General features: G+C 66.8%; 4 protein-coding genes across 8 annotated transcripts; 2 read left to right on the top strand and 2 right to left on the bottom strand.

The window, feature by feature from the left end:
* Positions 1-231: 231 nt before the first annotated feature.
* On the top strand, positions 232-7771 carry CARNS1 (carnosine synthase 1). Of its 4 annotated transcripts, XM_029061006.1 has the most exons (11): positions 267-288; positions 544-601; positions 1632-1651; positions 2353-2635; positions 2998-3087; positions 3490-3977; positions 4252-4456; positions 4564-4649; positions 5153-5384; positions 5480-5745; positions 6506-7771. In XM_029061006.1, exons 3-11 carry the CDS (start codon positions 1649-1651, stop codon positions 7730-7732), a joined length of 2880 nt encoding a protein of 959 aa, XP_028916839.1. In that variant the 5' UTR covers positions 267-288; positions 544-601; positions 1632-1648; the 3' UTR covers positions 7733-7771. The 4 variants fall into 4 exon arrangements, with proteins under 4 accessions (XP_028916844.1, XP_028916840.1, XP_028916841.1 ...); XM_029061011.2 differs by lacking the exon at positions 1632-1651 and having other exon boundaries at positions 232-288; XM_029061007.1 differs by lacking the exon at positions 544-601 and having other exon boundaries at positions 239-288.
* A 4280-nt stretch (positions 7772-12051) lies between these two features.
* RPS6KB2 (ribosomal protein S6 kinase B2) lies at positions 12052-17787 on the top strand. 2 transcript variants are annotated; one of them, XM_029061320.2, is made up of 15 exons: positions 12052-12200; positions 12347-12381; positions 13437-13557; positions 14097-14165; positions 14270-14417; positions 15568-15625; positions 15716-15816; positions 16115-16205; positions 16300-16390; positions 16521-16628; positions 16762-16824; positions 16954-17031; positions 17148-17255; positions 17358-17449; positions 17564-17787. In XM_029061320.2, the coding sequence occupies exons 1-15, from the start codon at positions 12123-12125 to the stop codon at positions 17721-17723; spliced, it is 1401 nt and encodes a 466-aa protein (XP_028917153.1). In that variant the 5' UTR covers positions 12052-12122; the 3' UTR covers positions 17724-17787. The 2 variants fall into 2 exon arrangements, with proteins under 2 accessions (XP_028917153.1, XP_028917154.1); XM_029061321.2 differs by lacking the exons at positions 12347-12381; positions 13437-13557.
* Positions 17788-18242: 455 nt separating this feature from the next.
* LOC103166790 (protein tyrosine phosphatase receptor type C associated protein) lies at positions 18243-21312 on the bottom strand. The gene is made up of 2 exons (XM_029061322.2): positions 21243-21312; positions 18243-18993 (listed from the first exon to the last, which is right to left on the bottom strand). The coding sequence occupies exons 1-2, from the start codon at positions 21243-21245 to the stop codon at positions 18316-18318; spliced, it is 681 nt and encodes a 226-aa protein (XP_028917155.1). The 5' UTR covers positions 21246-21312; the 3' UTR covers positions 18243-18315.
* Positions 21313-22328: 1016 nt separating this feature from the next.
* Positions 22329-27437, bottom strand: CORO1B (coronin 1B). Its single transcript, XM_029061658.2, has 12 exons — positions 27400-27437; positions 27089-27207; positions 26622-26824; positions 26350-26472; positions 26129-26258; positions 25747-25928; positions 25277-25396; positions 25048-25152; positions 24811-24956; positions 24645-24702; positions 22653-22907; positions 22329-22557 (listed from the first exon to the last, which is right to left on the bottom strand). Exons 3-12 carry the CDS (start codon positions 26820-26822, stop codon positions 22432-22434), a joined length of 1446 nt encoding a protein of 481 aa, XP_028917491.1. The 5' UTR covers positions 26823-26824; positions 27089-27207; positions 27400-27437; the 3' UTR covers positions 22329-22431.
* Positions 27438-27667: the final 230 nt, after the last annotated feature.

Genomic DNA, 27667 nt, shown 5'->3' with positions numbered 1-27667 from the left:
TATTATTATTGGAGACAGTGGGGAGGTCCCGCCCCTCCCTTGGCGACAGAGGACAGGCCCCGGCCCTTCACCCTCTGGCCCCTCCCTTCCCCGGACAGGCCCCGCCCCCCTCCCACCCCCCACCCCCCACCCCCCACCCGGCTGGCCTTGGTCGGACCCCGCCTCCCCTCCTCCCTCTGCCCCCCCGGCTTTCTATAAAAAGCCCGGGCCACTTAATTCCCGGTCACAGGTGCCGAGACGTGCCGCGCCCCATCGCGCCCCACCGCGCCGATTCGCCCGCTCACCCAGGTACCCCCGGCCCCCGCAGGACCCGGCCGCTGGGCGAGCAGGGGAGGGGGCTGCCCGGTCCGCCCGGCCCGGGCCGCCGGGGTGGAGGAGCCCGGGGCAGGCGGAGGGGTCTGTCCGCAGCCTCTCAGCTCCTCTGGGGGTCCGTCTAAACGGGAGCGGGGCGAGGGGGTTCGGGCGGGGGGAGGGGGTCGACGACCACGGCATCTGGAGGGGTCTGCCCCCGACCCCTCCTCTCCTCCCCCTCCCTCTCCTCAGCGCCCCCAGCTCGGGCCGAGCGGCCGGGACCGGACCACGCTGCCCGTTGAAAGGCAAGGTCCGTTTCCCCCGGTCCATCCCGACCCTCGCAGCCCTAACCCCCTCCCGCGTCTCCCGCCCCGCACACGGGCGCATCTCCTCCTCCTCTTCCTCCTCTCCCCCTTCCCCACGACTATGCCCTCGCCGGCCCGGGGAGCCCCCTGCTTCGGCAGCTGACCTTCTTCCCACGGCCGGGAACCCGAGGAGAGGAGGGGCGGAATCGGTCTAGCCCTGGACCCCGGGCGTCTGGGTTCTTGACCCCGCCGCGACCCCGTGCCTAAGTGGGCCCAGAGCCCAGGCCTCCGATAAGATGCCTACTTGGATGTTATTTCTCACCGAATGTCAAAATGCACAACTTCCCCCCTCTCCCAGCGCCAGAGTCTCTTTCCCCCTCCCCGTTCCACACATCCCACCACACAGCCCCCCGTCACCAACCCCAGCCCTGGCCCGAGAGTCCAGGAGTGTCATCGAGGCGCCGTCTGGGACCCGGGGACCACCTCCCCACTCGGGGTGCCCCAGCCAGGGCCAGGGGTCTGGGGCAGCCGGGCCCGGAAGCCCTCCCGTTGAGCTGTGGGTTTGAACCTGCTGCCCCTTGGGTCTGAGGACTCTTCCCCCTTGGGTGGGGAGGGGGGTGCGGAAGGGAGGGAGGGGCCCATTCTATATTTGGGTCTCAAGGTGACCTGCCCCCAGCCCCTGGGCAGCCACTCAAGACTGGCCGGTCTAGGAGGCCTGGGTTGCCCCCAACCCGGGCCCAGCACCGAATCAGCGGTCACAGCACAAACCCACAGCCCACCAGAGACTTGTCTCTTGGCAAACCCTTCCCCTCGGGAACTTCTGGCCCTGGGAGAGGGAGGGAGGGAGGGAGGGAGGGAGGAGGGAAAGAGGACCACTTGGCCTAAGCTCTTCCCCTCTTGAGGCTTGCCACGGCCTTGCCACTCTAGCCTGCCCCGTGCCTTCCAACTCCCCCTCTCCATCCCCCTTCTTGTGCTGAGCTGCTGTTCTCTCTCTCTTTCTCTCCCTCCCTCTCTCTCCCTCCATCCCCACCTCAGAATTTCCACCTGCAGAGATGGTGAGTTCCACTCTCTCCTCATTCTCTCGCTCTCCTTTTCGCTCCCTCTCCATTGGAGTGTGAGTTGTCCTGCCCCCTCTTATCTCCGTCCCTTTCCTCTCCTCTTCTCCACTCTGTCCATCTCGTCTCTGTCCTTGGCCCCCAGTGAAACGCAGAGCCCCCTCGGCCCCCCTTTCCCACCCCTGCTCGCCCTGGAGTCCTGTTGGGTGGGTCCTTCCAGGGTGGGCTTCCCTCAGGGATGGGAACGGGGGGGGAGTGGGGGGCGTGGTCCCGGCTGGAGTACCCCACCTGGCCAGTGTCCGTCCAGCGATCGAGGAGCCCTCCCATGGTCAACTAATGCTCTGTGGACCCCTCCTGCCAGGCTCGAGATCCCCTAGGCCTTACCCCTGTCCACAGGGGATCCCTGTGTCCCTAAGCCCGGACCTCCTCCTCCTCCTCCTCCTCGTGGAGACTCCCAAGGGCCTCTCCCCATGGTGTTTTCCCATTGGCCCCCCCGGCCTTACCGTTACCTGGGACTTGCCTTGTCCCCCAGCCCGGAGGCTGAAGGCATCTCCCGCCCCACCCCTCAGACAGGAAGCAAGATGCCAAGCCTGGTTTTAGTCCTCGACCGGAAACCCCGGAAGCCCCTAGCCCCAGGGTGTCCTCTCCCCCGTCCCCCGGGCTCAGAGACTGGTGCCAAGCCCCCCTGCCCCCTCCCGCAGCTGTCCCTGGAACACATGGGACCAGACTGGGAGCTGCCCGGAGGCTCCAAGGACCAAGAGGAGGAACGGGAAGGGGCCGGGGAGCAGGGTGGAGGGGACGGGCTGCCCCCCCCCAGCTCCCTCTGGGGCTCCTGGCGCCGGGACGTGAACCTGGACTGCAAGGGGGCCCCAGAAGGGGAGGCGGACAGAGCCTGGACCACCTACTACTACGACCTGCTGCAGAGCTGCCTGCAGCAGGCCGGGCTCCCCGAGACGGCCGACCACACGGCGCGGCCCCAACAAGGTACCCCAGGCCCCGTCCGGGGCACGGGTGACACCCGCTGGGGCTCTGAGGGGGCGGCCCGTCATCCCCAGGGAGACCCCCGAGTGGTGGCACAGCAGCCCCCTAAGCAAGAGGCCCGCTGGGCCGGGCACCAGGTGGACGGACGGGTGGCTCTTCCAGGAGAGCAAGGCTCCTCTTCGCCCAAGGGGCTGGGGGGGCTTGGGGACTAGGGGCCTTCTGGCTCCGAGCCCCCACCACCACCCCAAAGGCGCTGCCTGGGCCGAGCCTTCAGGGAGGGCGTGGAAGGGGGTGAGCAGGAGGAGGGAAGGGGTTACAGACCGGCTGACGGGGCCACGAGCCGAGGCCACGACCTGTCTTTCCAGGCTGCCCTGGGGCTGAGGTGACTCTCTGTGTCCTGGGGTCACCCAGTTCCTTCCTGTCAGTGCTGCTGGAAGGGGGGACCCAGAGCCCAGGTAAGGCCAGGGCCCAGAGGCTCCAGGGCGGGGGCGGGAGCTGGGGCAGGGGTGGTCCCGGCCGGAGGCCCCGGCCCGAGCCCGCCGCGGTCCGTCGTCGCGCTGCCGGAGGGCGACTGCCCCTGTGGGGCTCTGACCTATGGAAAAGGCCACGTGCGCTGGGTGCTGCCAGCGCCGGCCCCGGCCGTTTCCCAAAATACCCAGGGCCCGGGCAGCTGCTCCACATTCCAATCTCGACAGCTGGGGATTCCCGGGAGTGGGGGCCAGGCGGGAGGCATTCCGAGGCGTGGGTCGGACCCTGGGGCGGGGAGGATGGGGGAGCCCCCCCCACCCCTGGGGACGGGGGTGCCCGGCCCCTTCCCCCGGCCGCCCCCGCCTTGAGGTGTTCCCATTCCCTCGCAGGAAACATGCTGCTGTGCTTGTCCCCGGCCTGGCTGGCCAAGGCCCCGCTGGCTGGGCGGCCCGGGGAGTCGTCCTTACTGGTGGCCAAGGCCGTGGCCTTCCATCGCGGGGGGCTCACGGTGCTGCAGGAGTTTGCCCCCCCACGTCGCGCCACCTACTTCCTGGCCAACTGGGGCCTGGGTGCGGGAAGCGGCCGGGAGGCGGGCGAGCTGGCGCGGGGGCTCGCGTGCCCTACGGGGGGCTCGGCCGAGCTGGCGCGGCTGCTGGAGGACCGGCTGCTGACCCGGCTGCTGCTGGCCCGGGGCGGCGGGCTCACCGTGCCCCCGACCCTGGCCTTCGCCTATAAGCCGTCGGCCCCGCTTCAGGCCCCCGCCGGCGTCCCGGGCCTGCGCGTGGTGGAACTGAGCGGCAAGGAAGGGCAGGAGGGGCGGGTCCGGGAAGAGGTGGAGGCTTTCCTGCAGTCGGGGGCCCTGGGGGCGGCCTGCCAGGTAAGGGGCGGCCTGGGGCCGGGGAGGGCGGCCGGAAGGGTCCCCGGGCCTGGCTGGGGACAGGAAGCCCCCCGGGGTGGGGGGGTCGATGTTCCGTCGCCGGCAGCCTCTCCTCAGAGAACCATCTGGCCGCCGGGTGAGGGTCGGGGGGGCTTGGGGTGGGGCTCGCCCCCTAGGGTGGGGAGGAGGTGGGACCCTCCCCCCACCAACCAGTGGCACAAGGGCCGGGCAGGGCTGGGTGGAGACCTTCCCTGGGCCCGCCACCCCCTGCCAGGTGGCCGTGAAGCCGAGCGGTTGGCGCTGGCGTGGGGCCCGCGCTCTGAGCCTGCACCCGCGGGGAGAGCCCACCCCGGTGGTTCGTGCCGTGCTGCTGCTCCTGGAGAGGCTGGAAGAGGAAGAGAGCGTCCTGGTGGAGGCCGTTTGCCCCCCGGCCCGGCCCCTGCGCCCCGCCGGCCCGGAAGACCCCGACCCCGCCGCAGGTACGGTCGGGCCGGGCAGAGGGTGATGCTGCTCGGGCCTCGGCCCCCGGGGCTCACCTGGGCCCTCCCTCCCTCCCTCCCGGCCCTCCCCGGCTCTCCCCGGCCAGGCCGCTCCCGCCCGGACCCAGACCTGGCCCTCCGCATCTGCACCGTGGTCTGCCGGACCCAGGGAGACCGGCCACTCCTCAGCCAGGTGACGGCCCGACCCCAAGGGCCGGCGAGCAGGGGCTCCGGCGGCCGGCCCTGCCACCCAAGCCGGCTCCCCCGGCCTGTCCCGGGAGCGTGGGTGGGCCGGGAGGGTGAAGGGGAAGCCTCCCGACCCTTGGGGGTCTCTGACCGTCGGCCGGCGACGTGACTTAGTGGAAAGAGTCCGGGTCAGGGAGTCAGAAGACCTGGATTCTCATCCCCTTGCCTCTGGGGTGACCTTGGCTGAGTCACTTCACTTCTCCGGGCCTCCGTTTCCTCGCTTGCGATAGGGATTCAAAATACCTTCCCATTAGGCTGCGAGCCCCACGTGGGATGGGCACTGTGTCTGACCTGATCATCTTGAATCTATCCCGGCGTTTAGTACGGTGCTGGGCACATAGCACCTCGCAAATGCCACAATTATGTGTGGGTGTGACGTGTGTGCGCGCGCGTGGAACCGCCGGGAGACGGGGAGGGTCCGGGCCGGGCTCTGACGGGCGGTGTGCCCAGGTGGTGTGTGGTGTGGGCCGGGCGGACCGGCCGCTGCGGCATCAGGTGACCCTGCCCCAGACGCTGGAGCTGGCGCTGGCCCAGTGTGGACTGAGCGAGCCCGGGGTCGCGGACGCACTGAGGAGGCAGTTGGCGGCGGCCGCGGAGGCGGCGCTGAGCGCCGTCCTGGACATGGAATCCACGCTGACCTCGGAGCAGCGGGGAGGGCCCCACGCCCAGACGGATTTCATCTGTGAGTCCCGTCCCGTACCCCGGAGGGACCCCCGGGCGGGTGGGCCGAGGGGCAGAGCCCGCCCCCGCCCCGTGACCCCGGCCCGTCCCCTCCAGGTGCGGACTTCGCGCTGACCGCCGTGGGCCAGAGGCTGACCCTGGCGGCCCTGGAGCTGAACGGCTGCCTGTGCCTGGAAGCGTGCGGGGTCCTGGAGGGGCCGCAGGCCGGGCCCGGGGCGGAGGGGGCGGCCGGACCGCTGGTGGAGACGATGCTGCGACGCTCGGCACGCTGTCTCATGGAGGGCAAACACCTGCTCATCATCGGGGCCGGTGGGGTCGGCAAGAAGTTCGTGTGGGAGGCAGCCAGGGACTACGGGCTCAAGGTGAGGGGGGCCAGGGGCGGGCGGGTCAGGCTACGGTCCCCCCTTCCCCCGGCCTCTGGTGGGTAGGGGTGGTCCCCGCCGCCGGGGCCTGGTTCTGGGCGACCTAGGCCAAGTCCGTGGTGTCGCCGCCGGACGAGGGGGCGGGCTCTCTAGTTGGGGACCCCGGGGGTGGCCTGCCAGATAAAGGACGGCCCTGGGCTAGGCCGGGGGAGGCCGGAGGGGTCCCCGAGGCCTGGCTGAGGAGGGATGCCCCCGGGTGGGGGCAACAGAGAAGCAGCGTGGCTAAGTGCAAAGAGCCTGGGCTTGGGAGTCAGAGGAAGTGGGCTCTAATCCCGGCTCCGCCACTCGTCTGCCGTGTGACCTCGGGCAAGTCGCTTCACTTCTCTATGCCTCAATTATCTCATCTGTAAAATGGGGATTAAAAGTGTGAGGCCCCACGTGGGACAACCTGATCACCGCCCATCTACCCCAGCACTCAGAACGGCCCTTAATAAATATCACAGTGATCGTTGCCCGGCCGTCTCTCCCCAGAGAACCAATCTGACCACCTGGTGAGGGTCCGGGGAGCTGGAGCTGGGCTTGCCCCCCGGGGCGGGGAGGGGGCTTCCCCAGTCGGGAGCACAGGGGGAGCACAGCCGCCGGACGGATGAGGCTGGGGTGGTCTCTCCAGCCTGGAGCTGACCCGAGGGGCGGAGGGGACGGGGAGGGGACGGGGAGGGGGCGGGCCCCCCCGCCCACTCCCCGCCGGGCCCCCCGACAGCTGCACCTGGTGGAGTCGGACCCCAACCACTTCGCGTCGCAGTTGGTGCAGACCTTCCTCCACTTTGACGTGACGGAGCACCGGCACGACGAGGAGCACGCGCGCCAGCTGGCGGAGCTGGTACGGGCCCGTGGGCTGCGGCTGGACGGCTGCCTCTCCTACTGGGACGACTGCCTGGTGCTCACGGCGCTGCTCTGCCAGGAGCTGGGCCTGCGCTGCAGCCCGCCCGCGGCCATGCGCCTGGCCAAGCAGAAGAGCCGCACGCAGCTGCATCTCCTGCGCTGCCGCGGCCCCCGCTGGCCCGGCCCCGCCCTGTACGCCGTGCCCTGCTGCCCGCTGCAGAGCCCGGCCGACGTGGAGCGGGCGGCCCGCCTGGTGCCCCTGCCGGGCGTCATGAAGCTGGAGTTCGGGGCCGGGGCGGTGGGCGTGCGGCTGGTGGAGGACGGCCCCCAGTGCCAGGCCCACTTCGGCAAGATCGCCCGCGACCTGCGGGGCGAGGCCGACCACCCGGGCATCGGGCTGGGCTGGGGCAACGCCATGCTCCTCATGGAGTACGTGGCGGGCACGGAGCACGACGTGGACCTGATCCTGTTCGGGGGCCGGCTGCTGGGCGCCTTCGTCTCGGACAACGGCCCCACGCGCCTGCCCGGCTTCACCGAGACGGCCGCCCGCATGCCCACGGGCCTGGCGCCCGAGCAGGAGGCGCAGCTGGTGCGGGCCGCCCACCAGTGCTGCCTGGGCTGCGGGCTGCTCGACGGCGTCTTCAACGTGGAGCTCAAGCTGACGGCCACGGGGCCGCGCCTCCTGGAGATCAACCCGCGCATGGGCGGCTTCTACCTGCGCGACTGGATCCAGGAGCTCTACGGCGTCGACCTCTTCCTGGCTGCCGCCATGGTGGCCTGCGGCCTGGCGCCCGCCCTGCCCGCCCGGCCCCGCGCCCGCGCCCACCTGGTGGGCGTCATGTGCGTGGTGTCCCAGCACCTGCAGGCCCTGAGGACCGCCGCCAGCCGCGAGGCCCTGCAGGCGCTGCAGGCGCGAGGCCTGATCCGCCTCAACCTGCTGGAGGAGGAGCTGGTGCCCGGGGAGTACGAGGAGCCCTACTGCAGCCTGGCCTGCGCCGGCGCCAGCGCCCACGAGGCCCGCCAGCGCCTCCTCGGCCTCTGCCAGGGCCTGGGCATCGACTCCCCCGACTACCCCGTGGCCCACTTCCTGTCGCACTTCAAATAGCGGCGGGGGAGGGGGCGGGTGGGGAGGGCCGGGCGGGGCCCCCGGGGCTGTGAGCAGGAGGGACGGGGCGCCGGGCGGGCCCCAGGAAGAGCCAGCCGTGGGTCGTGGGTCCGGTGTGGACGGGGGCCGCCCGCCGGTCCGGGTCGTAGGCTCGGGGTTCGGGACCCATCGCTCCGCTCTGCCCTTCCCCAGGCCTGGCCCCACACTGGCGATCAGATCTCTGCCCGCCTCCGCCGTGTCTTCCCCCAGCCCGACCCCTGTCGTCCCCCCAGCACCGAGCCCGCGACCTCCGGCGGGTGGCTCCCGGGCCGGGGTCCGGCCCTCGGCCTCCGCTCCGTCCCGCCTCCCCGTCCGCTGGCTGGCGCGGCGGTTGGGGGGTCCCGGTCCCTCCCGCTCCGTCGACCGGCCTCCGGTACCATCCCCGGTCCGACGGCCCCGCTCCCGCAGCCCCCGGGTCCGCCCTCCTGCCGGACCGGCCCGCAGGACCGTCTGGCGGGAGGTTGGGTGAGACCCCACTAGCTCCCGGGAGTAGCCACTGCTTGATCTGCCCCTCCCCTCAGACCCCACTGAGGGCAAAGCAGGCCTCGTGTCATCCCACGTGCTTTATCGACCCTTTCTGTCCCAGGAGGGGAGCTCGGTGTGCGGGCGAGGCCGGGACGGCCGGGAACAGACGGCGTCCCGAGGACCGGAGCTGCCGAGGACCCTGCCCCGGCCCAGGTCGGCTCTCGGGCCCCCGCTAAAGCCCCCGGGGCAGACGTGTCGGCTGCTGCCCCGTGTCCTCGGCCTGGCAGGAAGTTCACGACGCCGAAGGGATCAGCTGAGTGACTGGTGCGCCCTGGTTTCACCCCGGTGTGAAAACCGAGGCGGGGAAGGACGGGGCCTCCATCCCGACCCAGATCTCGCTGCCCCCCGCCCCAGGCCCCTTACTCCCCGAGCCGCAGGCCCGGAGGGTGGTTTGCCCAGGGGGACAGTCGATGGCTTCCGCACCTGACTCTGTATTAACAAACTCACAGGGCCCGCTCACCCTCTTGCTCTGATTAATCTGCATCCCCTGGGTCAGACCAGGGGACCAACCGACCCCCCGTGCCCATCCAGGCCCCGGGCCTAGACCTGACAGTGTGGGCAGGGAGACGGGGGGGTCGGTCGGGAGTCTGTCCTTGAAGCCACCGCCCCCGTGGCCACCTTCCAAGGTGTCGTGCGGGGTCAGAGGGGTCCTGACCCACGGCCGTCGAGCTGACCGATGATGTCCTTCCGCGAAGGCCCGCCCCTGCCCCCTCCCCGTGGCCGGGGACCACCTGCCGAGAAGTAATCCCACAAATAAACGCGCTAGGAAAGGCACCGGAGTGTGGGGCATCATTCCCTCCAGCCTCGAGGGCTCGTCTCCAGCCTCCTCCCATTCGAGGTCCGAAGGCTCGTCGCCCCCTGGGGCGCCCCACGGAGAGAGAAAACCGGTCGGCGGAGGGATATCGCCTCAAATAAACCTACGCCACGTTCTCACCTCCCGCCCGGAACTCGTTTCTGGAGGGCGCCCCCTGCCGGCTCCTCCCGACTTCGCTGCAGCGGCCGCTCCGCACGTCCTACTCGCCCTCCTCCAGCCCGCTCTTCGTCAATCGCGCTAGCTTTGGGCTTGGTTTTTGGTTTATTTGGGGGCCTGGTGTTTATTAAGGACTTACTCTGCGTCAAAGACTGTTCTAAGCGCTGAAGTTTCCCTCCTCTCCCGCTTGGGTCCCAGATTCCGCTTCCTCCAAAGCGCAGGGGAGAGGCGTTCAGTCTACTTCTTGAGCAGCAGCGTGGCTCAGTGGAAAGAGCCTGGGCTTTGCAGTTAGAGGTCATGAGTTTGAATCCCAGCTCTGCCACTAGTCAGCTGTGTGATTGTGGGCAAGTCACTTCACTTCTCTGGGCCTCAGTGACCTCATCTGTAAAATGGGGATGAAGACTGTGAGCCCCACGTGGGACAACCTGATTCCCCTGGGTCTACCCCAGCGCTTAGAACAGTGCTCTGCACGTAGTAAGTGCTTAACAAATACCAACATTATTATTATTATTATTACTACTCTCCCTGGGCCATCCTCAGGGAAGCTCCAGCGGTGGGGGGGGGGCACGGAGGAAGAAGGGATACATGTATGTGTGCATGCATGTAGTATGTATGTATGTGAGAGAGAGAGAATGTGTGTCTACTTGTTTTGTTGTCTGTCTTCCCCCTTCTAGACTGGGAGCCCGTTGTTGGGTAGGGATTGTCTCTCTCTGTTGCCGAATTGTACTTTCCAAACGCTTAGTACAGTGCTCTGCACCCCATAAGCGCTCAGTAAATACGATCCAATGAATGTGTGAGAGAGAGACAGTGTGAGAGCCCGTTGTTGGGTAGGGATGGTCTCACTCTCTCTGTTGCTGAATTGTATTTTCCAAGCGCTTAGGACAGTGGTCTGCGCATCATAAGCGCTCAATAAATACGATCGAATGAATAAATGAATGCATGTGAGAGAGAGAGTGTGTGTGAGAGAGTAAGTGTTAGGGTGAGTGTGAGAGTGTGTGAGAGAGAGTGTGTGTGTCTACTTGTTTTGTTTTGTTGTCTGTCTTCCCCCTTCTAGACTGTGAGCCTGTTGTTGGATAGGGATTGTCTCTGTGGTCGAATTGTACTTTCCAAGCACTTAGTACAGTGCTCTGCACACCATAAGCGCTCAATAAATATGACTGAATGAATGAATGTGTGGGAGAGGGAGAGAGACTGTGTGTGTGTGTGTGTTTGTGTTTGTTTTCGTTCCCACCCACCAACCACTTGGCTCCACCCGGCCGGCCGAGGCCCGTGGGGACCATGCCCGGCGGGGTCCTGCCCCTCCGACCCAACTACACTAGAGAAGCAGCGTGGCTCAGCGGAAAGAGCCCGGGCTTGGGAGTCAGAGGTCACGGGTTCAAATCTCGTTTCCACCGCTTGTCAGCTGTGTGACTTTGGGTCAGTCACTTCACTTCTTTGGGCTTCAGTTCCCTCATCTGGAAAATGGGGCTGAAGACCGTGAGCCCCACGTGGGACAACCCGATCACCTTGTATCCTCTTGTGTCTTAGAATAGTGCTTTGCACGTAGTAAGCGCTTAAATGCCATGATTATTATTCCATTTCCCAGCGTCTTCGGGGGCCCTGCTCCTCTGGCCGAACTACATTAGAGAAGCAGCGTGGCTCAGTGGAAAGAGGCTTGGGAGTCAGAGGTCATGGGTTCAAATCCTGCTTCCGCCGCTTGTCAGCTGGGTGACTTGGGGCAAGTCACTTCACTGGGCCTCAGTTCCCTCATCTGGAAAATGGGGATGAAGACTGTGAGCCCTACGTGGGACAACCCGATCACCTTGTATCCTCTTGTATTTAGAACAGTGCTTCGCACATAGTAAGTGCTTAACAAATGCTGTCATTACTATTCCATTTTCCAGGGTCCTCAGGGGCCCGGCCCCCCCGCCGGCCAAACTACATTTCCCGGCATCTTTGGGGGCCCGGCCCCTCCGGCCCTAAATACATTAGAGAAGCAGCTTGGCTGAGTGGAAAGAGCCCGGGCTTGGAGGTCAGAGGTCATGGGTACAAATCCCCCTTCCGCCGCTTGTCGGCTGGGTGACTTTGGGCAAGTCACTTCACTTCTCTGGGCCTCAGTTCCCTCATCTGGAAAATGGGGATTCATTCAATAGTATTTATTGAGCGATTACTATGTGCAGAGCACTGTACTATGCGCTTGAAGACTGTGAGCCCCACATGGGACAACCCGATCACCTTGTATCTCCCCAGCGCTTAGAAGAGTGCTTTACACGTAGTAAGCACTTAACGAATGCCGTCATTATTATTCCGTTTTCCAGGGTCCTCGGGGGCCCGGCCTCCCCCGCCGGCCGAACTACATTTCCCAGCGTCCTCGGGGGGCCCGAGCCCTCCGGCTGAACTACATTTCCCAGCGTCCTCGGGGGCCCGACCTCCCCCGCCGGCCGAACTACATTTCCCAGCGTCCTCGGGGGGCCCGAGCCCTCCGGCTGAACTACATTTCCCAGCGTCCTCGGGGGCCCGACCTCCCCCGCCGGCCGAACTACATTTCCCAGCGTCCTCGGGGGGGGCCGAGCCCTGGGGCCGAACTACATTTCCCAGCGTCCTCGGGGGCCCGACCTCCCCCCGCCGGCCGAACTACATTTCCCAGCGTCCTCGGGGGCCCGAGCCCTCCGGCTGAACTACATTTCCCAGCGTCCTCGGAGGTCCGAGCCCTGGGGCCGAACTACATTTCCCAGCGTCCTCGGGGGGCCGCAGGCGGTCCTGGGAGAGCGGCTGCAGGACGTCACGCCCCCCCCTCGGGCCCGGGTTCTGACGTCACCCTGGCGGTGACGCAAGGCATAGGAGGGGGCCGGAGGGCCCGCGGGGGACGGGGCCGGCATGGCCGCGGTGTTCGACATCGACCTGGAGACGGAGGAGGCCAGCGACGGCGAGGGCGAGCCGGAGCTGAGCCCCGCGGTGAGCTCCGGGTCCTTCCTTCCTTCCTTCCTTCCTTCCTTCCTTTCCTTCCTTTCCTTCCTTCCTTTCCTTCCTTCCCTTCCTTCCCTTCCTCCCGGCTCCGCCGCCTCCCCCCGGGCCAGGCTGACCTCTTGTCTCCCCCGCAGGATGTGGACGCCGAGCTCAGAGCGGCCGGCCTCGAGTGAGTACCGCCAGCGGGCTCAGGAAGGACAAGCCGCCCGCCTCGCTTTCCCCACCTGCAAACCGCGAATCAATGGGGGTATTTGCTTACTCTGTGCCAAGCACTGTTCTAAGCGCTGGGGGGATACAAGGTGATCAGCTTGTCCCACGTGGGGCTCCCAGTCTTCATCCCCATTTGACAGAGGAGGGAACAGAGAAGTGAAGTTCATTCAATAGTATTTCATTCAGTAGTACGTGCAGAGCACTGTACTAAGCGCTTGGAATGAACAAATCGGTAACAGATAGAGACGGTCCCGGCCCTTTGACGGGCGCACGGTCTGACTTGGCCACAGCCAAACAGTTGACAAGTGGCAGAGTCGGGATTCGAACCCATGACCTCCGACTCCCAAGCCCGGGCTCTTGCCGCCGAGCCGCGCTGCGCCGGTTACCGCGAGCCCTAGGGTGGGACGGGGATGGGTCCCACCTTTGCCCTCCGGCCCTTAGGACTAGGGCTCGGTCCTTGGGAAGCGCTGGACAAAGACGCCGGTAATAACGATATCGAATAATCCCCTTTATGGTACCTGTTGAGCGCTTACTACGTGCCAGGCACTGTACTGAGCGCTGGGGATGGATAGAAGCAAAGCGGGTTGAACGCCGTCCCGCATGGGGCTGACAGTCTTAATCCCCGTTTTGCAGGTGAGGGAACTGAGGCGTAGAGAAGTGAAGTGACCGGCGCAAGGTCACACAGCAGACAGGTGGCGAGTCGGAATTTGAACCCATGACCTTCCGACTCCCAGGCCCAGGCTCTATCCCCTACGCCATGCTGCTTCCCCATGATTAGTAATAACGTAATAGTAATAACGATCAGGGTGATAATTAGGGAGGAGGGGTCGGGGCCAGGCCGAGGGAGGTGGGAGGTGGGAGGTGGGGCCGGGGGAGGGTCTCGGGGCTTGGCGGGATTGGGTTGGGGGCGACGGGGCAAGAGCAGAGTCACGGGATGGGGCTGGAGTCGGGGGGCCGGAGTGGGGGTAGGAGGGGGTCGGGGGTGGACCTGGAGTAGGTCTGCTGTGTCCACAGGCCGGTGGGGCGCTACGAGGAAGTGGAGCTGTCCGAAAGCAGCGTGAATCCAGGCCCCGAGCGCATCGGCCCCCACTGCTTCGAGTTGCTGCGTGTGCTGGGCAAAGGGGGCTACGGCAAGGTGGGGGAGAAACGGGCGGGAGGCCGGCCGCCTCCCTGGGCCGCGCTCTCGGCGCCCTGCACTGCCACACGGCCGGCCCCTCTCCGCTCTCCCTGCCCTCCTCCAAGAAGCCTTCCTCGCCTGCGCCCTCCTCTCCTCTTCTCCCACTCCCTCCTGCACCGCTCTGCCCTGCTCCTTCGTTCGGCCTCCCTCCCACCCCCACAGCACATATCTATAGATCTGTTATTCATCGATCCATTTACCTATTGATTTACTTATTCATTCAGTAGTATTTATTGAGCGCTTACTATGTGCGGAGCACTGTACTAAGTGCTTGGATGTACTTATCTATATTAACATCTGTCACCCCCTCTAGACTGTGAGCTCTTGGATAGGACTGTGTCCATCTGGTATTACATGGTACTCTCCCGAGGGCTTAGTGCAGTCCTTTGCACCCAGTAAGTGCTCAATAAATACGATTGAGCGAACGGGTGAGGGGCCAGAAAGGAGGGGACCCCCTCCCTGCTCTGAGCCAACCCCCGCCCTCTCCCTCCCTCCAGGTGTTTCAGGTGCGGAAGGTGCAGGGAACCAACACGGGGAAGATTTTCGCCATGAAAGTCTTGAGGAAAGTGAGTGCCGGCCGGCCTGGGGGTGGGAACGTGCCCCTTCATCTCTCCCCAGACCCCGCCGCCCCCACCCCCGGCCCTGACCCGGCTCCCCGCCCCCTCCCCAGGCCAAGATCGTGTGTAACGCGAAAGACACGGCGCACACGCGGGCCGAGCGCAGCATCCTGGAGGCGGTGAGGCACCCGTTCATCGTGGAGCTGGTCTACGCCTTCCAGACCGGCGGCAAGCTCTACCTCATCCTCGAGTGCCTCAGTGGTGCGCCGCAAACCCGGCCCCGCACCGCCCCGCCAGCCCGCCCGCCCCGGGCCCGGACCCGGACCCCGCTGCCCGGCCGCCCTAGCCACGCCCCCGCTGCCCTGGCCGTGCCTCCCCATCGCCTTGGCCCCTTCTCCCACCGCTCTGGCCCCACCCCCTGCCTCTCTGGGCACTCCTCCCCACTGCTCTGGCCATGCCCCTCCACTCTGGCCATGCCTCCCCGTCGCCCCCCGGCCACTCATCCCACCCCCTGATGCTATGGCCCCACCCCCATCACCCCGGTCACACCTCCCATTGCTGTGGCCATGCCCCTCTGCTCTGGCCCCACCCCCTGCCTCTCTAGCCCCGCCTTCCCCTGCTCTGGCCCCACCCCCTGATGCTCTGGCCTTGCCCCTCCACTCTGGCCACTCCTTCCATCCTGTCCCTGTCGTCTTGGCCCCACCCCCTGGCACTCTGGTCACGCCTCCCATCGCTCTGGCCTTGCCCCCCTGCTCTGGCCACGCCTCCTGTCATCTTGTCCCCACCTCCCCATCACCTTGTCCCCGCCTCCCGGTCGCACTGGCCCTGCCCCCCTCCACCCTGGCTCCTCCTACCCGCCGTGCGGGGGCTGGACCTCCCCTCCAGCTATCTCTCTACTGCACCTGTCCCCCTCTCTCCACGTACCCCGCCCTCTGCTCCGCCTCCCCACCCCGGGTCTCGGTCCCCCCGCCACCCACATTTTCCTGGTCTGCCGGTGCCACCCACCTCCCCCTCCGGACAGAGAGGCGCACCGACGGCCGGAGTGGGAGCGCCCGCCAGGACCGCCGTCCGTTCCGTCGTATTCTCTGAGCGCTTATTGTGTGCAGAGCACTGTACTAAGTGCTTGGGAGAGGTCAGCATTCATTCATGCATTCAGTCGGTCGGATTTATTGAACGCTTACTGTGAACAGAGCACTGTACTAAGCGCCTGGAAAGTGCAGTACAGCAAATAGAGACAGTCACTGCCCACGATGGACTCACAGTCTAGAGGACGAGTTTGCAGCCTAGAGGACTGGGGGAGGAAGTCGGGTGGGCCGAGTCCAGGTACCTGGGGGGGGGCGGATGGGGTGACCCCGTGCCCGGTAGGGGGGAGCGATCGGAGTGACCGCGTGTCCGGGTCTCTGGGCTGCAGGCGGAGAGTTATTCACGCATCTGGAGCGCGAGGGAATCTTCATGGAGGATACTGCCTGGTGAGCGTGCCCAGACAGGTTGGGGGCAGGGGCCACCGGCCAGGCAGCGTGGGGGACCCAGCGGTCAGCCCAGGCTTCTCGTCCTTGCAGCTTTTACTTGGGCGAGATCACTCTGGCCCTGGGCCACCTGCACTCCCAAGGCATCATCTACCGTGACCTCAAGCCTGAGAACATCATGCTCAACAGCCAGGGTCAGGGACCCGGGGGCGGGGGGCCTGGGGGTTGGGAGGATGGAAAAGATCATTGGAGTCTATGGGTCGGGGGCCCAAGGGGTCACCAGGGCCTGTGAGTCGGGGCAGAAAAGTCACCCAGGCCTGGAGGAGGGTGGGGTCAAGGGGCAGAGGGGTCACTCGGGCCTTTGGGTTGGGGAGGAGAGAGGTCATTGGGACCTGCACAGCAGGGGGAAGGGGGCCTGTAGCAGAGGGGTCACTAGGGTCTGTGGGTTGGAGGGCCCCGGGACTAAGACCCCCCCCCCCGCCCCCTTCCCAGGACACATCAAGTTGACAGACTTTGGTCTGTGCAAGGAGTCGATCCACGAGGGATGCATCACCCATACCTTCTGTGGCACCGTGGAGTACATGTAAGGAGAGGCCGGTGGCTTGGAGGGGAGGGGACCCGGGGGGCAGAGCCCGGGGACCCGTGGGTCTCATGTCCTCGCCTCGCCCCACCCCCAGGGCCCCCGAGATCCTGGTTCGCAGCGGCCACAACCGGGCCGTGGACTGGTGGAGCCTGGGTGCGCTGATGTACGACATGCTCACCGGATCGGCAAGTCCCACCCGCTCGGGGCGGGGGGTGGCGGGGAGGGGGCGAGGTGGTTGGGGGGGGGACGCCTGTGGGGAGGAGCGGGGGGCAGGCAGCGGGCCCGGGGCCCTCCTTCACGCTCGGCCTCCTCCAGCCGCCCTTCACCGCCGAGAACCGCAAGAAGACCGTCGACAAAATCCTCAGGGGTAAACTGACGCTGCCTCCCTACCTCACGCCCGACGCCCGCGAACTCCTCAAAAAGGTGGGGGGGCCGCGCCGGAGGGTGATGGTTCCTCTAGCGGGCCGCTCCCCAGCCCCTGGGCCCGGGCGGGCCGAGCCCTCGGACCACAGGTCTGCCCTAAAGGTCGTCGGCACCCCCTCTTCTCTCCCCTCAGTTTCTGAAGCGAAACCCGAGTCAGCGAGTCGGAGGAGGGGCCGGAGACGCTGCTGACGTGCAGGTGGGCCCGGGGCGGGGACGGGGGGTGGGGGAGGGCCGCAGTGGCGCTGGATGGGGAGGGGGCCGGGCCGCTCGCCGGGGTCTCCCCGGCGGGTGAGCCGCGGCCATCTGTCCGTCCGTCCGTCCTCAGAAACAGCCCTTCTTCCGCCACATCAACTGGGACGACCTCCTGGCTCGCCGAGTGGACCCCCCGTTCCGGCCCTGTCTGGTGAGGGGCCCTGCTGGCCGCGACCCCAGCCCTGCCCGGTCAGAAACCCCCTCCCCCGGCTGCGGCCCCGGACCCCCACCCCGACCCCCCTCCTCTCCCCTCTCCCAACCCCACAGCAGTCCGAAGAGGACGTGAGTCAGTTTGACACGCGCTTCACGAGGCAGACGCCAGTGGACAGTCCGGACGGCGCGGCCCTCAGCGAGAGCGCGGACCAGGCCTTCCTGGTGAGGGGGTGGGGTGGCGGGGGGCCCCGGGGGCCGGGTCGGGTGAGGGCCCGAGCCCTGAAGCCTCTCGTTGCCCCCCCCCCCCCCCCCCCCCCCGGCCAGGGCTTCACGTACGTGGCCCCGTCAGTCCTAGAGAGCATCAAGGAAGGCTTCTCTTACCAACGCAAACAGCGCTCACCCCGCACCCCCGTCAGGTAGGGGGGCTACTTGGGGTGAAGGGGAGGGGAAGGGACAGAGGTAGGGGTCGGGCAGGGCTGGCAGCGGAGGGGCCGGGCGCGGAGCGTTGACCGACCGCTCCTTCTCCTCAGCCCCCTCAAGTTCTCCCCCTTCGAGGGGCTCAGACCCAGCGTCGAGGTCCCGGAACCGCCGCCCGCCCCGGCCCCTGCCGTGGGCACGGCCCCCCTCCCCATCCGGCCCCCGACGGGCACCAAGAAGGCCAAGAAGGGGCGAGGGCGCTGCGGCCGTTAAGGAGCCCGGGCCGGGCCGACCCCCTGCCCGGAGGACTGTCGGGGCGGGGCTGCTGTGGGGGGGCTTTGCGGGGTGGGGGCGGGGAAGGGGGGGCTTGTGCTGCTCTCGCTGTGACTCTGGGAATTAAATTTTACATCGCCGGCTGTCCCAGCCTTCCTTTCCGGGTGAGGGGCCAAAGGGGCAGGCCAACAACTCCGCCTCCCTTTCTCCTTTCCTAGTAATAATAATAAGGTATTTCTTAAGCACCTACTATGTGCCAGGCACCGTACCGAGCGCTGGGCTGGTTACGGGCCAAGCGGGATGGACACAGCGTCCCCCGTGGGGCTCCCCGTCTCGAGCCCCATTTTGCGGATGAGGTAACCGAGGCACAGAGAAGTGATGCGACTTGCCCAAGGTCACGCAGCAGACCCCTTCGGCAACACCGCCCAGTGGGTAGCGTGTGGGAGTTTGGAGTCGGAGGAGGGCGCGGGGGGTGGTCTCATCCACTCAGCCCGGGCGGACGGACGGACACAGGGCAGCTGGTGTCGGAGAAGAGATGGTTTATTCAGGGGCAGAGGAGGGCAAGAAACACAGTCCTGAGCGGGGCCGGGGCCTACAGCGCCGTGACGTTCGGGCCCTGGTCGCTCGCCGCCCCGGCCCCCTCCCCGTCCACGGCCCCCCAGACCGCACTGCCCGAGAAAGCGTGCAGGTCACTCAGCAGGACCCCCGCGCTGCCCGCCGGCGCCCGGTCTCCCTGGTCGTCCGTCTCCGCCGCCCCTGCCGCCTTCTCCTCCTCCTCGTCGTCTTCGGCGTCTTCCTCCTCCGTCTCCTTCTCTTCCTCCTCGGCTCCGCCGGCCGCCTCTTCGGGCCGCCGCTGCGACCGTGGCTCCTCCTCTTCTTCCTGCTGCTGCGGCTGCCGCTGGGCCTCGTCGTCGTCGTCGTGGTCCTCCTCCTCCTCCCGCTCGTCGTCGTCGTCGTCGTCGTCCCCCTCCCCCAGCTCCTCGCTGCCGGGCAGCCCTCTCCGGCTGCGCCCCCGACGCCAGACCCGGTCCAGCACCGTCCCCGCCAGGCGGCAGGCCCGGTGGAGGGCCGTGGTGCCCAGCCGCGTGGGATGGTAGCGGCCTTCCGAGTCGCGGCTGAGGCGGCGCCAGGCCAGGGCGAGGCCCAGTAGGAGGAGGAGCAGCAGCACCAGGAGCAGAACTACTGTGGAGGTGGAGATGGTCTCCGCCCCCGAAGCCAGCACCTGGGGCAGGGTCAGCAGGGGCACCAAGCGCAACAGCCAAGGCACGGCCTGGGAAGAGGACGGGAGGGGCCGGTGAGGTCCCCTCTTGGAGCATACTCTCCCGGGCCCTCAGGACGGTGCTCCGCGCGCCCCGGAGGCGCTCGATAAATACCATCCGGTCAACGAATGAGTCCCCTTGGGGCTGACCTCTGCCCCTACACCCTGCTCCCTTACCCCCAGGCGCCTGGCTGGTTCATCTCCCCCCCAGCTCTCCCTTGGGCACTTCCTTGTCCCCTTCTCGGGGCACGGGGGGGGGGGGCAGCCTTCCTCCTCCATCTCAGGTTTTTAGACTGTAGGTTCCTCGGGGCGGAGATCCGGTCTGCCCGCTCTATCGAGCGCTTACCGCGTGCGGAGCACTGTGCTAAACGCGTGGGAGAGGACACTATAACGAGGTCTGTAGACAAGGTCCCTCCCCCCCCAACGAGCTTGCGGTCTAGAGGCGGGGAGAGAGAGATTAATACAAATTACGGGTATGGACGTGACTTCCGTCGGGGTTGAAAACGGGGGTGAAGAAAGGATAGCGGTGTAAAGGTGGGGAAGCTGTTTACTAACTGCACTGTGCTCTCCCCAGTGCTCGGCACAGTGCTCTGCACTCCATCACCTCGCCCCCCCCCCCCCACAGACTGTGAGCTCGTTGTGGGCAGGGATTGTCTCTATTGCTGTAATGTACTTTTCCAAGCGCTTAGTACAGTGATCTGCACTCAGTGAGCGCTCAATAAATACGATCGGATGAATGAATGCACACGGTGGCGCCTCCTCCATTGTGCCTCCCCCGGCGCTCAGTACAGTGCTCCGCACAGACCGTCGCTCTTCCCGGCTTCTGCGCACAGTGAGCGCTCCATAAATACGATTGAATGAATGAACGCGGGGCACCTTTTCCGTTGTAATACGAATAATGATGGTATTGGTTAAGCGCTTACTGTGTGCCAAGCACTGTACTAAGCACTGGGGTGCATAAAACAGTGCTTGGCGCGTAGTAAGTGCTTAACGGATATCATCGTCATATTACAAGTTAATCAGGTGGTCCCACGTGGGGCTCACAGTCTCCATCCCCATTTTACAGATGAGGTCACTGAGGCATAGAGAAGCAGCATGGCTCAGTGGAAAGAGCCCGGGCTTGGGAGTCAGAGGTCATGGGTTCGAATCCCGGTTCTGCCCCTTGGCAGTTGTGTGACTGTGGGCGTCACTTCACTTCTCTGTGCCTCAGTGGCCTCATCTGGAAAATGGGGATGAAGACTGTGAGCCTCATACAGGACAACCTGATGACCCTGTATCTCCCCCAGCCTTTAGAACAGTGCTCTGCACATAGTAAGCGCTTGACAAATACCAACATTAAGTTAAGCGACTTGCCGAATGTCATGCAGTCGATCGGTGGCGGAGCTGGGATTAGAACCCACGACCCCCAACTCCCAGTCCGGGGTCTTTCCGTTACACCGCACTGTGCTCACCCCAGCGCTCGGTACAGTGCTCTGCACATGGTGGCGCCCCCTTGAACGGTCATGGATGGATGGATGGATGGATGGATGGATGGATGGATGGATGGATGGATGGATGGATGGATGGGCCGGAAGGCCCCGTCTCCCCATCCCCGGTAGGATGGATTGGGGCCGAGGGAGCAAAAGTTGAGGGATGAATTTGGGTAGGGGGTTGAAATGGATGCTTCCCCTCCCCCTCCCCGGATTGGGGCTTCTGTGTACCTGCAGCTGCTCGCCCGCCCACCCGTGAGTGGGTGAGAGCGGGACGCAGTGGGCGGAGGGAGGTGGCGAGCGGAGCGTGAGGCCGCTCGCCCACCCGGCCGGGAGGAAATGTGCGGTCGGAAGGAGGCAGGTGGAGGCGACGCAGCTGCAGCCTAGTGTGACTGGGCCCGGGCCCGAGTGTGTGGGTGAGTGTGTGTGTGAATGCCCGCGCAGGAGGGCCCCGGGGGGCAGCAAGCCGGCCCCGGGGGCCCCACGTCCCTCCTCTCCCACCCCGCACCCCGTCTCCGGAGTCTTGGACCCTCAGCCAGGAGCCCAGGGGCTCTGTGCGCTCCCACTTCCCCCGCGCAATCCCGAAGCGCCCGCGTCCCGGGAGCTGGCGCACGACAAGTGCCCCCCAACACTAAGCGCTCGATAAATAGGATCGATGGATTGACCGTGCCGGTCCCGAGGGCAGAGGAGCTGCCCCAACGGAGGGCACTTGGGTGGCCGCCCCCCTTCCCTGTCCCCCCCAGGCCCACCCTCCTGCCCTCCTAAGCCGGGGTGGCTCGGGCCCGCTCTCACCATGGGGCTCTGGGGGTCCGGATGACGCTCGGGGCTCCTGCTGCCACTCCGCGCCTCGATCGACTGAGAGGGGCGGGGAGCGGGCCGTCCCGGGGGCTGCATTGGGGTTTCCGGTTTCCCGTCCCACCCCCCCTTTCCCCTCCCCCCAGCCGACTGCCTCGGGGGCGGGGAGATGGGGAACCGGGGTGGGGGTGGGGGGACAGGGGCCAGGCTGGGGGCCGGAAGGCGGCGGGGTGGGGGCCGGGGTCCACCCAGACCTCCTGTTGGGGCCTGTGTGCAGCCCCCCCAATTGCCCTCCCCCCACTTCCTCCCAAGGCGCGTCATGAAGAGCAGCGGCCCGGTGACATGGGCCTCGGGGACCCAGCTCCTGTCGCTAAGCGCTTACTACGTGTCAGGCACCGTACCGGGCGCGGGGGTAGACCCAAGCGAATCGGGTCGGACACCGTCCCCGTCCCACGGGGGGCTCCCGATCTCAATCCCCGGTGTACAGATGAGGGAACCGAGGCCCGGGGAGGTGACTTGCCCAAGGTCACCCAGCTGACAAGAGGCAGAGCCGGGATCAGCAGCCGGGTCTTTCCGACTCCCGGGCTCGGGCCCTAACCGAGAGGCTAAGCCGCTTCTCAGTTCCCGGCCCCAGCCCGGCCCCGGTAGCGCGGCGTAACCTCGGCCGGAGCGCCGGGCCTCGACTTCCTCCTCCGTAAAACGGGGAGAGCGACCTCCCCGGGGCTTCCCACGCCGCTGGGAGGCGAAAACGTTTCGGGATTTTAACGCTGCTCTCTGCCCCCTCCCAGGATCGCTCCCCCTGCCCCTCCGGGCAACCCCCTTCTCCTCCTGCCCCCCGCCGCCGCCAGGCAAGAGCGCAAGCTTAGAAAGAGGCTTTTATTGGAATGAAAAATATAGTTTTTTCCCTCCTCGCTCCCCCCTCGCGCCCCCTCCGGTCCCCGGGGAGCGGGGTTTGGTCCCTCCGTGTGCGTGCGGCTTCTCCCGGATACAAAATTTCCCTCGCCCTCCCTCCCCACCCAGCCCCCCCGGCCAGCAATGGGTAAAGTAGAGCTGACCCGTCCCCCCCTCCCTCGCTCGCTCCCTCCCACCCACCCACCCAGCCCCCGGCGGGCCCGGCTCCAGACCGGGGGAGCAGAAGCAGGGTTAAGGGGAGGGACGCGGCCGAGGCCCCGAGGCCCCGGGCGGACTAGGCCTCTCCGTTCTCCACTCGGCTCAGCTGCTCCTCCAGCCGGGCGATGCGTTGGCCCTGTTCCTGCACCAGCGCTCGCAGGGCCCGCAGCTCCCTCGCCACCTCCTGCAACTGCGCCGCCTCCTGCAACAGGCTCGGCTCAGCCCGCGCCCGATGCCCCTTGGACCCCCCGGCCCCCCAGCTCTCGCCCCCTCCCCTCCGGCCCCTCGGCCCCTCACCCCAGAAGGCTGCGTCAGGCCTCCGCTCCCGCCGCCGGAGGCACCGGGCCGGGCCGAGGGGGCCGAGGCGGGCCGGCTGTCCTGCAGGGTGCCGCGGCGGTTGACCTTGAGGTCACGCTGCTTGCTGGGCACGTAGGCCTCGCGCAGGGAGATGAGGAGGGGCTCCGCGTCCCGCCCCTTCACCCACTCCTCTGCCTCCAGGGCGGCCTCCGGCCCGGCCGTGTCCGGGTACAGGTCGTCTTGAAACAGGTCGGACTGAGGACAGAGCGGGGAGAGGCGTGATGGGAGAGGGGGCGGGCCGGGGATCTGCCCCAGCCTGATTCGATTCCTGACTCGGTTTCCTCCCGAGCCTGACAACCTCCAGCCTCTCCCTTCTCCGTACTTTGCTTTTTCTTTGGTATTTGTTAGGCGCTGACTCCACTCATTCATGCATGCATTCAATCGTATTTATTGAGCTCTTAGCGCGTGCAGAGCCCCGTACTGAGCACTCCTAGGGCTTCGTTCCCTGCCTACGTGCCAGGCACCGCTCTCAGCCCCGAGGCAGATCCAAGCCAATGGGGCTGGACACGGGCCCCGTCCCACATGGGGCTCACTGTCTTAATCCCCATTTTACAGATGAAAGAACTGAGGCCCAGAGAAGTCGAGCGACTCGCCCAAGGTCTCCCGGCGGACAAGCGGGGGAGCCGGGATCGGAACCCAGGTACTTCGGTCGCTGACGGTCCGGCCGGTCCATCCGAAACGTCATTCTGCACATCTCTTTCCCCTCCTCCAACGGTTACCCGTCACCCTCCCCGTCGAGCGGACGGTCCCGACCCTTGGCTTTAAGGCACCCCAACTCTCTCCTCCCGCTAGAGCCCGGCTCACACTCTCCGCCCATCCCAGACCAATCTACTAATCGCGATTCCTTCTCATCTCTCCTTCCCACCTGGTGCTCGCACCCTGTCTCCCACCGGGAACTCCTCTCCAAGTCCACCAGGCTACCCTTCTCCCCAACTTCAAAGCCCTCACGAAATCCCCCCTCCGGGAGGCCTTCCCTGTTTCATTTCGCTTGTCTCCAGGTTCCACGCTCCCGCCTGTGGTCTCGGCCTTTTCACCCTCTTAACGTCCCGTAGTGTCCCCGTACACGGTGATGTACCAACCCTTCTACTTAATCAGATGTCCCCTGCTAGACTTCAAGCTCCTCAAGGGCAGGGATTGGGTCTAGTACAGTGAAGCTGCTCAACCGCTCAGTACAGGGCTCCACACACAGCAAACCTCCATAAATACAACCGCCCAATTAGATGGGAGGGAGGAATGGGAAGAGGCAGTGCGGCCTCGTGGAAAAACGGGAGGCCCGGGAGTCGCGGGACCCGGGTTCTAATCCCAGCTCCGTCACTTGTCTGCTGGGTGACCTTGGGCTCGGCCCTTCACTTCTCTGTGCCCCAGTTACCTCTCCCTTAAAACGGGGATTAGGACTGTGAGCCCCACGTGGGACTGTCATATCGTATTCTCCCAAGCGTTTAGACCGTGAGCCCGTCACTGGGCCGGGATCGTCTCTATCTGTTGCCGAATTGTCCGTTCCAAGCACTTAGTACAGTGCTCTGCACATAGTAAGCGCTCAATAAACATGACTGAAGGAATGAGTGAAGCGCTTACTACAATGCCCTGCATACAGTGAGCGCTCAATAAATACAACTGACTGACGGACGTGGACTGTGTCCACCCTGATTCGCTTGGATTCATTCAGTCAGCCACGTTAGGCGCTTACCGTGTGCAGAGCGCTGTACTAAGCACTTGGGAGAGTACGAGGCAACAATAATCCCTGCCCACGACGAGCTCATAGTTTAGAGGGATCTACCTGGTACATAGGAAGCGCTTAAACAATTTTTTTTTAAAGGGGGAGGGAGAAAAGGAAGGGGACAGGGAGGGAGAGAGAGAGAGAAGGAGGGTTGTAGGGAGGAGGGGCGGGTGGGGGTGAGAAGGGAGTTGGGAAGGGCAGGAGATGGGCCTCACCTTCCTTGGCACGGTCATGACGATAGGCTCACACTTGCGCTCGTGCAGCTTGTAGAACCTGATGGGGACAAGAGCGGCGCACAGCGTGGAGACGCCGTCGCTCCGGGGAAGGCCAGGGCCCCGGCGGCCCCCGGGGTCCCGCCCCCCTCCCCCAGCCGGGTCTCACCTGGCAATCTCACACTTGCTGACCTCCAGCCCCCGTTTGGGCATGCACCCCATCCCCCGCTGCGGCTCCTTGCTGGTGAACGTGTTCAGAAAGTGCACGTAGGGCGCCTCCGACGTGATCTCGAAGTAGCGGATACTCGAGTCCCCCTAGGGAGGGGAGGGTCGGTGGCGTCTGGGGACCACCCCACCCCGGGGACCCGGCCGGAGCCCGGCTCCGCCCCCACCCCGACCCCCTCACCTTGCCGCAGACGTAGACCACGTTGGTGTCGGGGTCGTAGAAGGGCAGCAGGGCACCGTTGCTCGAGTCCAGCTCCTGCAGGGCCATCGGCTCCTCCAGGTGTTCCTGCTTCCCCCGCCGGCGCGGGCGGACGGAGGGACGGAAGGACGGGCCGGGGCCCTCAGCGTGGATGGGACCCTCGGTGCCGTCCCCCCGCCCGGCCCGGCCCGCCCGGCCCCCGACCACGTACCGGGTCCCAGAGAGCCAGCTGCCGCTCGCTCATGCGGCTGAAGCCCGTGGTGAAGATCTTGCCGTCCGCCAGGAAGATGGCGCGCATGGGCCGGGCCCCCTCGTGAGCCTTCTCCCGCTCCTGCCGGACAGCGCGGCCCCCAGCCCCGCCTCAGCCCTTCCCCCTCAGGCGGCCCCCTCCCCACAGAGCCCCGCCTCGGCCCCCATCCCCCTCAGAGCCCCGCCTCGGCCCCCTCCCGCTCAGATAGCCGATTGCATTCATTAAACGCTTACCGTGTGCAGAGCACTGTACTAAGCGCTTGGGAGAGGATGATATCACGGCAGATTGCCTTCTCCACCTCAGTCCCCTCGGAGAGGCATCCCCCTCCCCGCCTCGGCCCGGTCGGACAGCCCCCCCCCCCCCCCGCCACAGAGGCTGGCCTCGGCCCCCTCCCCCCGGGGCGGCCCCCTCCCCGGGGGAAGGGCACCCACCGCCACGAGGGTGCCCCGCCTGGGGTCGATGACGCGCACGGTCTTGTCCTTGCAGGCGGAGCAGAAGAGGCTGCCGTTGCGGTTCCAGCAGACGTTGTAGATGAGGTCGGGGTGCAGGTCTTCCAGGCGGTACAGCTCCTCCGCCGTGGCCACGTTCCAGATCAGCACCACGTTGTCACAGCCTGGGGACCCCCGCCGCCCGGGCTCAGCCTGGCTCCCCTCCTCCCACCCCCGGTGGGCCCGGCCCTCCTCGCGCTCCCCCCCGCCCCCCCGTCGGGCCCCGACGCCCCCCTCCCGCGGTCGGCCCGGCCCCGGGCGGGACGGCCCGGAGCGGCCCCCGCCCCCTCCTCCCCGGCCCGGGGGACGGGGTCAGAGGTCGGACCTGCGCTGAGGAGGACGTTGCGGGCGGTGGGGTGCCAGGTCACGATCCCGACCCGCTTGGAGTGTCCCTCCAGCACCACCACGGGCTCCGTCAGGGGCAGCGCCAGGCCGTTCTCCGGGATCTGCCACACCTGAGGTCGGCGGCGGAGGGTCAGCGGGGCCGGGCCGGGCCCCCCGCGGCCGGCCGGGCCCCTCTCCCCGCTCCCCACGCCGGCCGCTCACCATGACGCTGCAGTCCTCGGAGCCGCTGGCGATCACCTCGTCGTCGTGCGGGCACCAGTCGATGTCCAGCACGGGCCCCGTGTGGCCGCACACCGTGGGGTGGGCCTTGTCGACGCGGCCCGTCTGCGGGCGGGGACGGGGAGGCTTCGGGGCCGGAGCGGGCCGACGCCACGGCCCCGCCCGGCCCCCCGCCCCCCGCCTCCTGCCGGCCGGGACCCCCGTCCCTCCTCCGCCCCGCTCCTTCCCCTGGCCCGACCCCCCTTCCCGGCTACCTTGTTGAGGGGCAGCACCAGGAAGGCGCCCCCGCCGCTGGCCTCCACTATGACCGCCACGAACTTGGGGTTGACGGCGCAGAAGCCGCTGTCCCAGGTGACGCGGGACACCCGGATGTCCTCGTAGCACTGGTCATTCTTGACCGGTTGGCCGAACACATGGCGGAACTTGCTCTGCCTCACGACCTTCCTGAACGACATGGCTTTGGGGGCGGCGGGGGGGAGGGAGGGAGAAGAAGGGATGGGGAGCTGATGGGGTCCAATCGGAGGTCAGGCCCAGGCTGCCCCCCTGGGGCGATTTGGGGGGGGGGGGATCGATGCCCTAGGGGGGAGGGTCGGCCCCGGGGGAAGGGCCTCCCCGTGCCCACCCCCCAGGCGATGGAGGGGGCCCGGGGCGGCCGGACGGTCCTGCCCGCTGCCCCCGGCTGCCCCCGATTGCCCCCGTCCCCCCCGCGCCCCCTCCTCACCGCTGGGCGCCGGCCCGATGGGGATGGGCCGATGATGGGATGATGATGATGATGATGATGATGGGCCGGAGCCGGGGCGGGAGCGGGAGCGGGAGCGGGGCGGCTCCTTATCCCGGACCCTGGGAAGCAGGAAACGGGAATCAGGAAGTGACCGAGGAGCCGGGGGCGGGAGGGGGCGGGTCCGGCCCGGTGGGCCGCGGCCGGGGGGGCGGGGGCCCGTCCGACCAGCCGGAGCCCGGGCTGGGGAGGCCGGGGATGTGGGTTCTAATCCCGCGCCGCCACTTGTCTGCCGGGGGGGGCGGGTCCCTCACCTTCCCCGGGCCTCATCTGCAAAACGGGGATGGAGACTGGCCTGGTCACCTTCTATCGACCCAGCGCCGAGTACGGTGCTCGGCACGTAGTGAGCGCTTAACCAATAGCGGCGTTATTATCGAGTAGTCCGGCCCACGGGGGAGGCCGCTTCGAGGGGGGTGGTCAGACGGGGGATGGCGAGGGATGGCGGGGGGAGGTTGCCCGGAGACGGAGGACAGAGCGGTCGTGATAATGTTGGTATTTGTGAAGCGCTTACTCTGTGCCGGG

This window comes from Ornithorhynchus anatinus, chromosome 3 (genome assembly GCF_004115215.2).
Source record: "Ornithorhynchus anatinus isolate Pmale09 chromosome 3, mOrnAna1.pri.v4, whole genome shotgun sequence".
In the NCBI taxonomy this organism is placed as follows: domain Eukaryota; kingdom Metazoa; phylum Chordata; class Mammalia; order Monotremata; family Ornithorhynchidae; genus Ornithorhynchus; species Ornithorhynchus anatinus.
Note: the sequence above shows the minus strand (reverse complement) of the source record. Positions and strands in the feature narration are given on the sequence as shown.

Excerpts from the sequence above, each read along its gene's own strand:
- CARNS1 (XM_029061007.1), top strand. Across the intron at positions 4,457-4,563 it reads AGACCCCGACCCCGCCGCAG|GCCGCTCCCGCCCGGACCCA; the intron begins GTACGGTCGGGC and ends CTCCCCGGCCAG. Across the intron at positions 4,650-5,152 it reads ACCGGCCACTCCTCAGCCAG|GTGGTGTGTGGTGTGGGCCG; the intron begins GTGACGGCCCGA and ends CGGTGTGCCCAG.
- RPS6KB2 (XM_029061320.2), top strand. The coding sequence starts at position 12,123 with ATGGCCGCGGTGTTCGACATCGACCTGGAGACGGAGGAGGCCAGCGAC. Across the intron at positions 13,558-14,096 it reads GCAAAGGGGGCTACGGCAAG|GTGTTTCAGGTGCGGAAGGT; the intron begins GTGGGGGAGAAA and ends CCCTCCCTCCAG. Across the intron at positions 15,817-16,114 it reads CATCATGCTCAACAGCCAGG|GACACATCAAGTTGACAGAC; the intron begins GTCAGGGACCCG and ends CCCCCTTCCCAG.
- CORO1B (XM_029061658.2), bottom strand. The coding sequence starts at position 26,822 with ATGTCGTTCAGGAAGGTCGTGAGGCAGAGCAAGTTCCGCCATGTGTTC. Across the intron at positions 24,703-24,810 it reads AGCAAGTGTGAGATTGCCAG|GTTCTACAAGCTGCACGAGC; the intron begins GTGAGACCCGGC and ends TGTCCCCATCAG. Across the intron at positions 22,908-24,644 it reads TCATGACCGTGCCAAGGAAG|TCCGACCTGTTTCAAGACGA; the intron begins GTGAGGCCCATC and ends CTCTGTCCTCAG.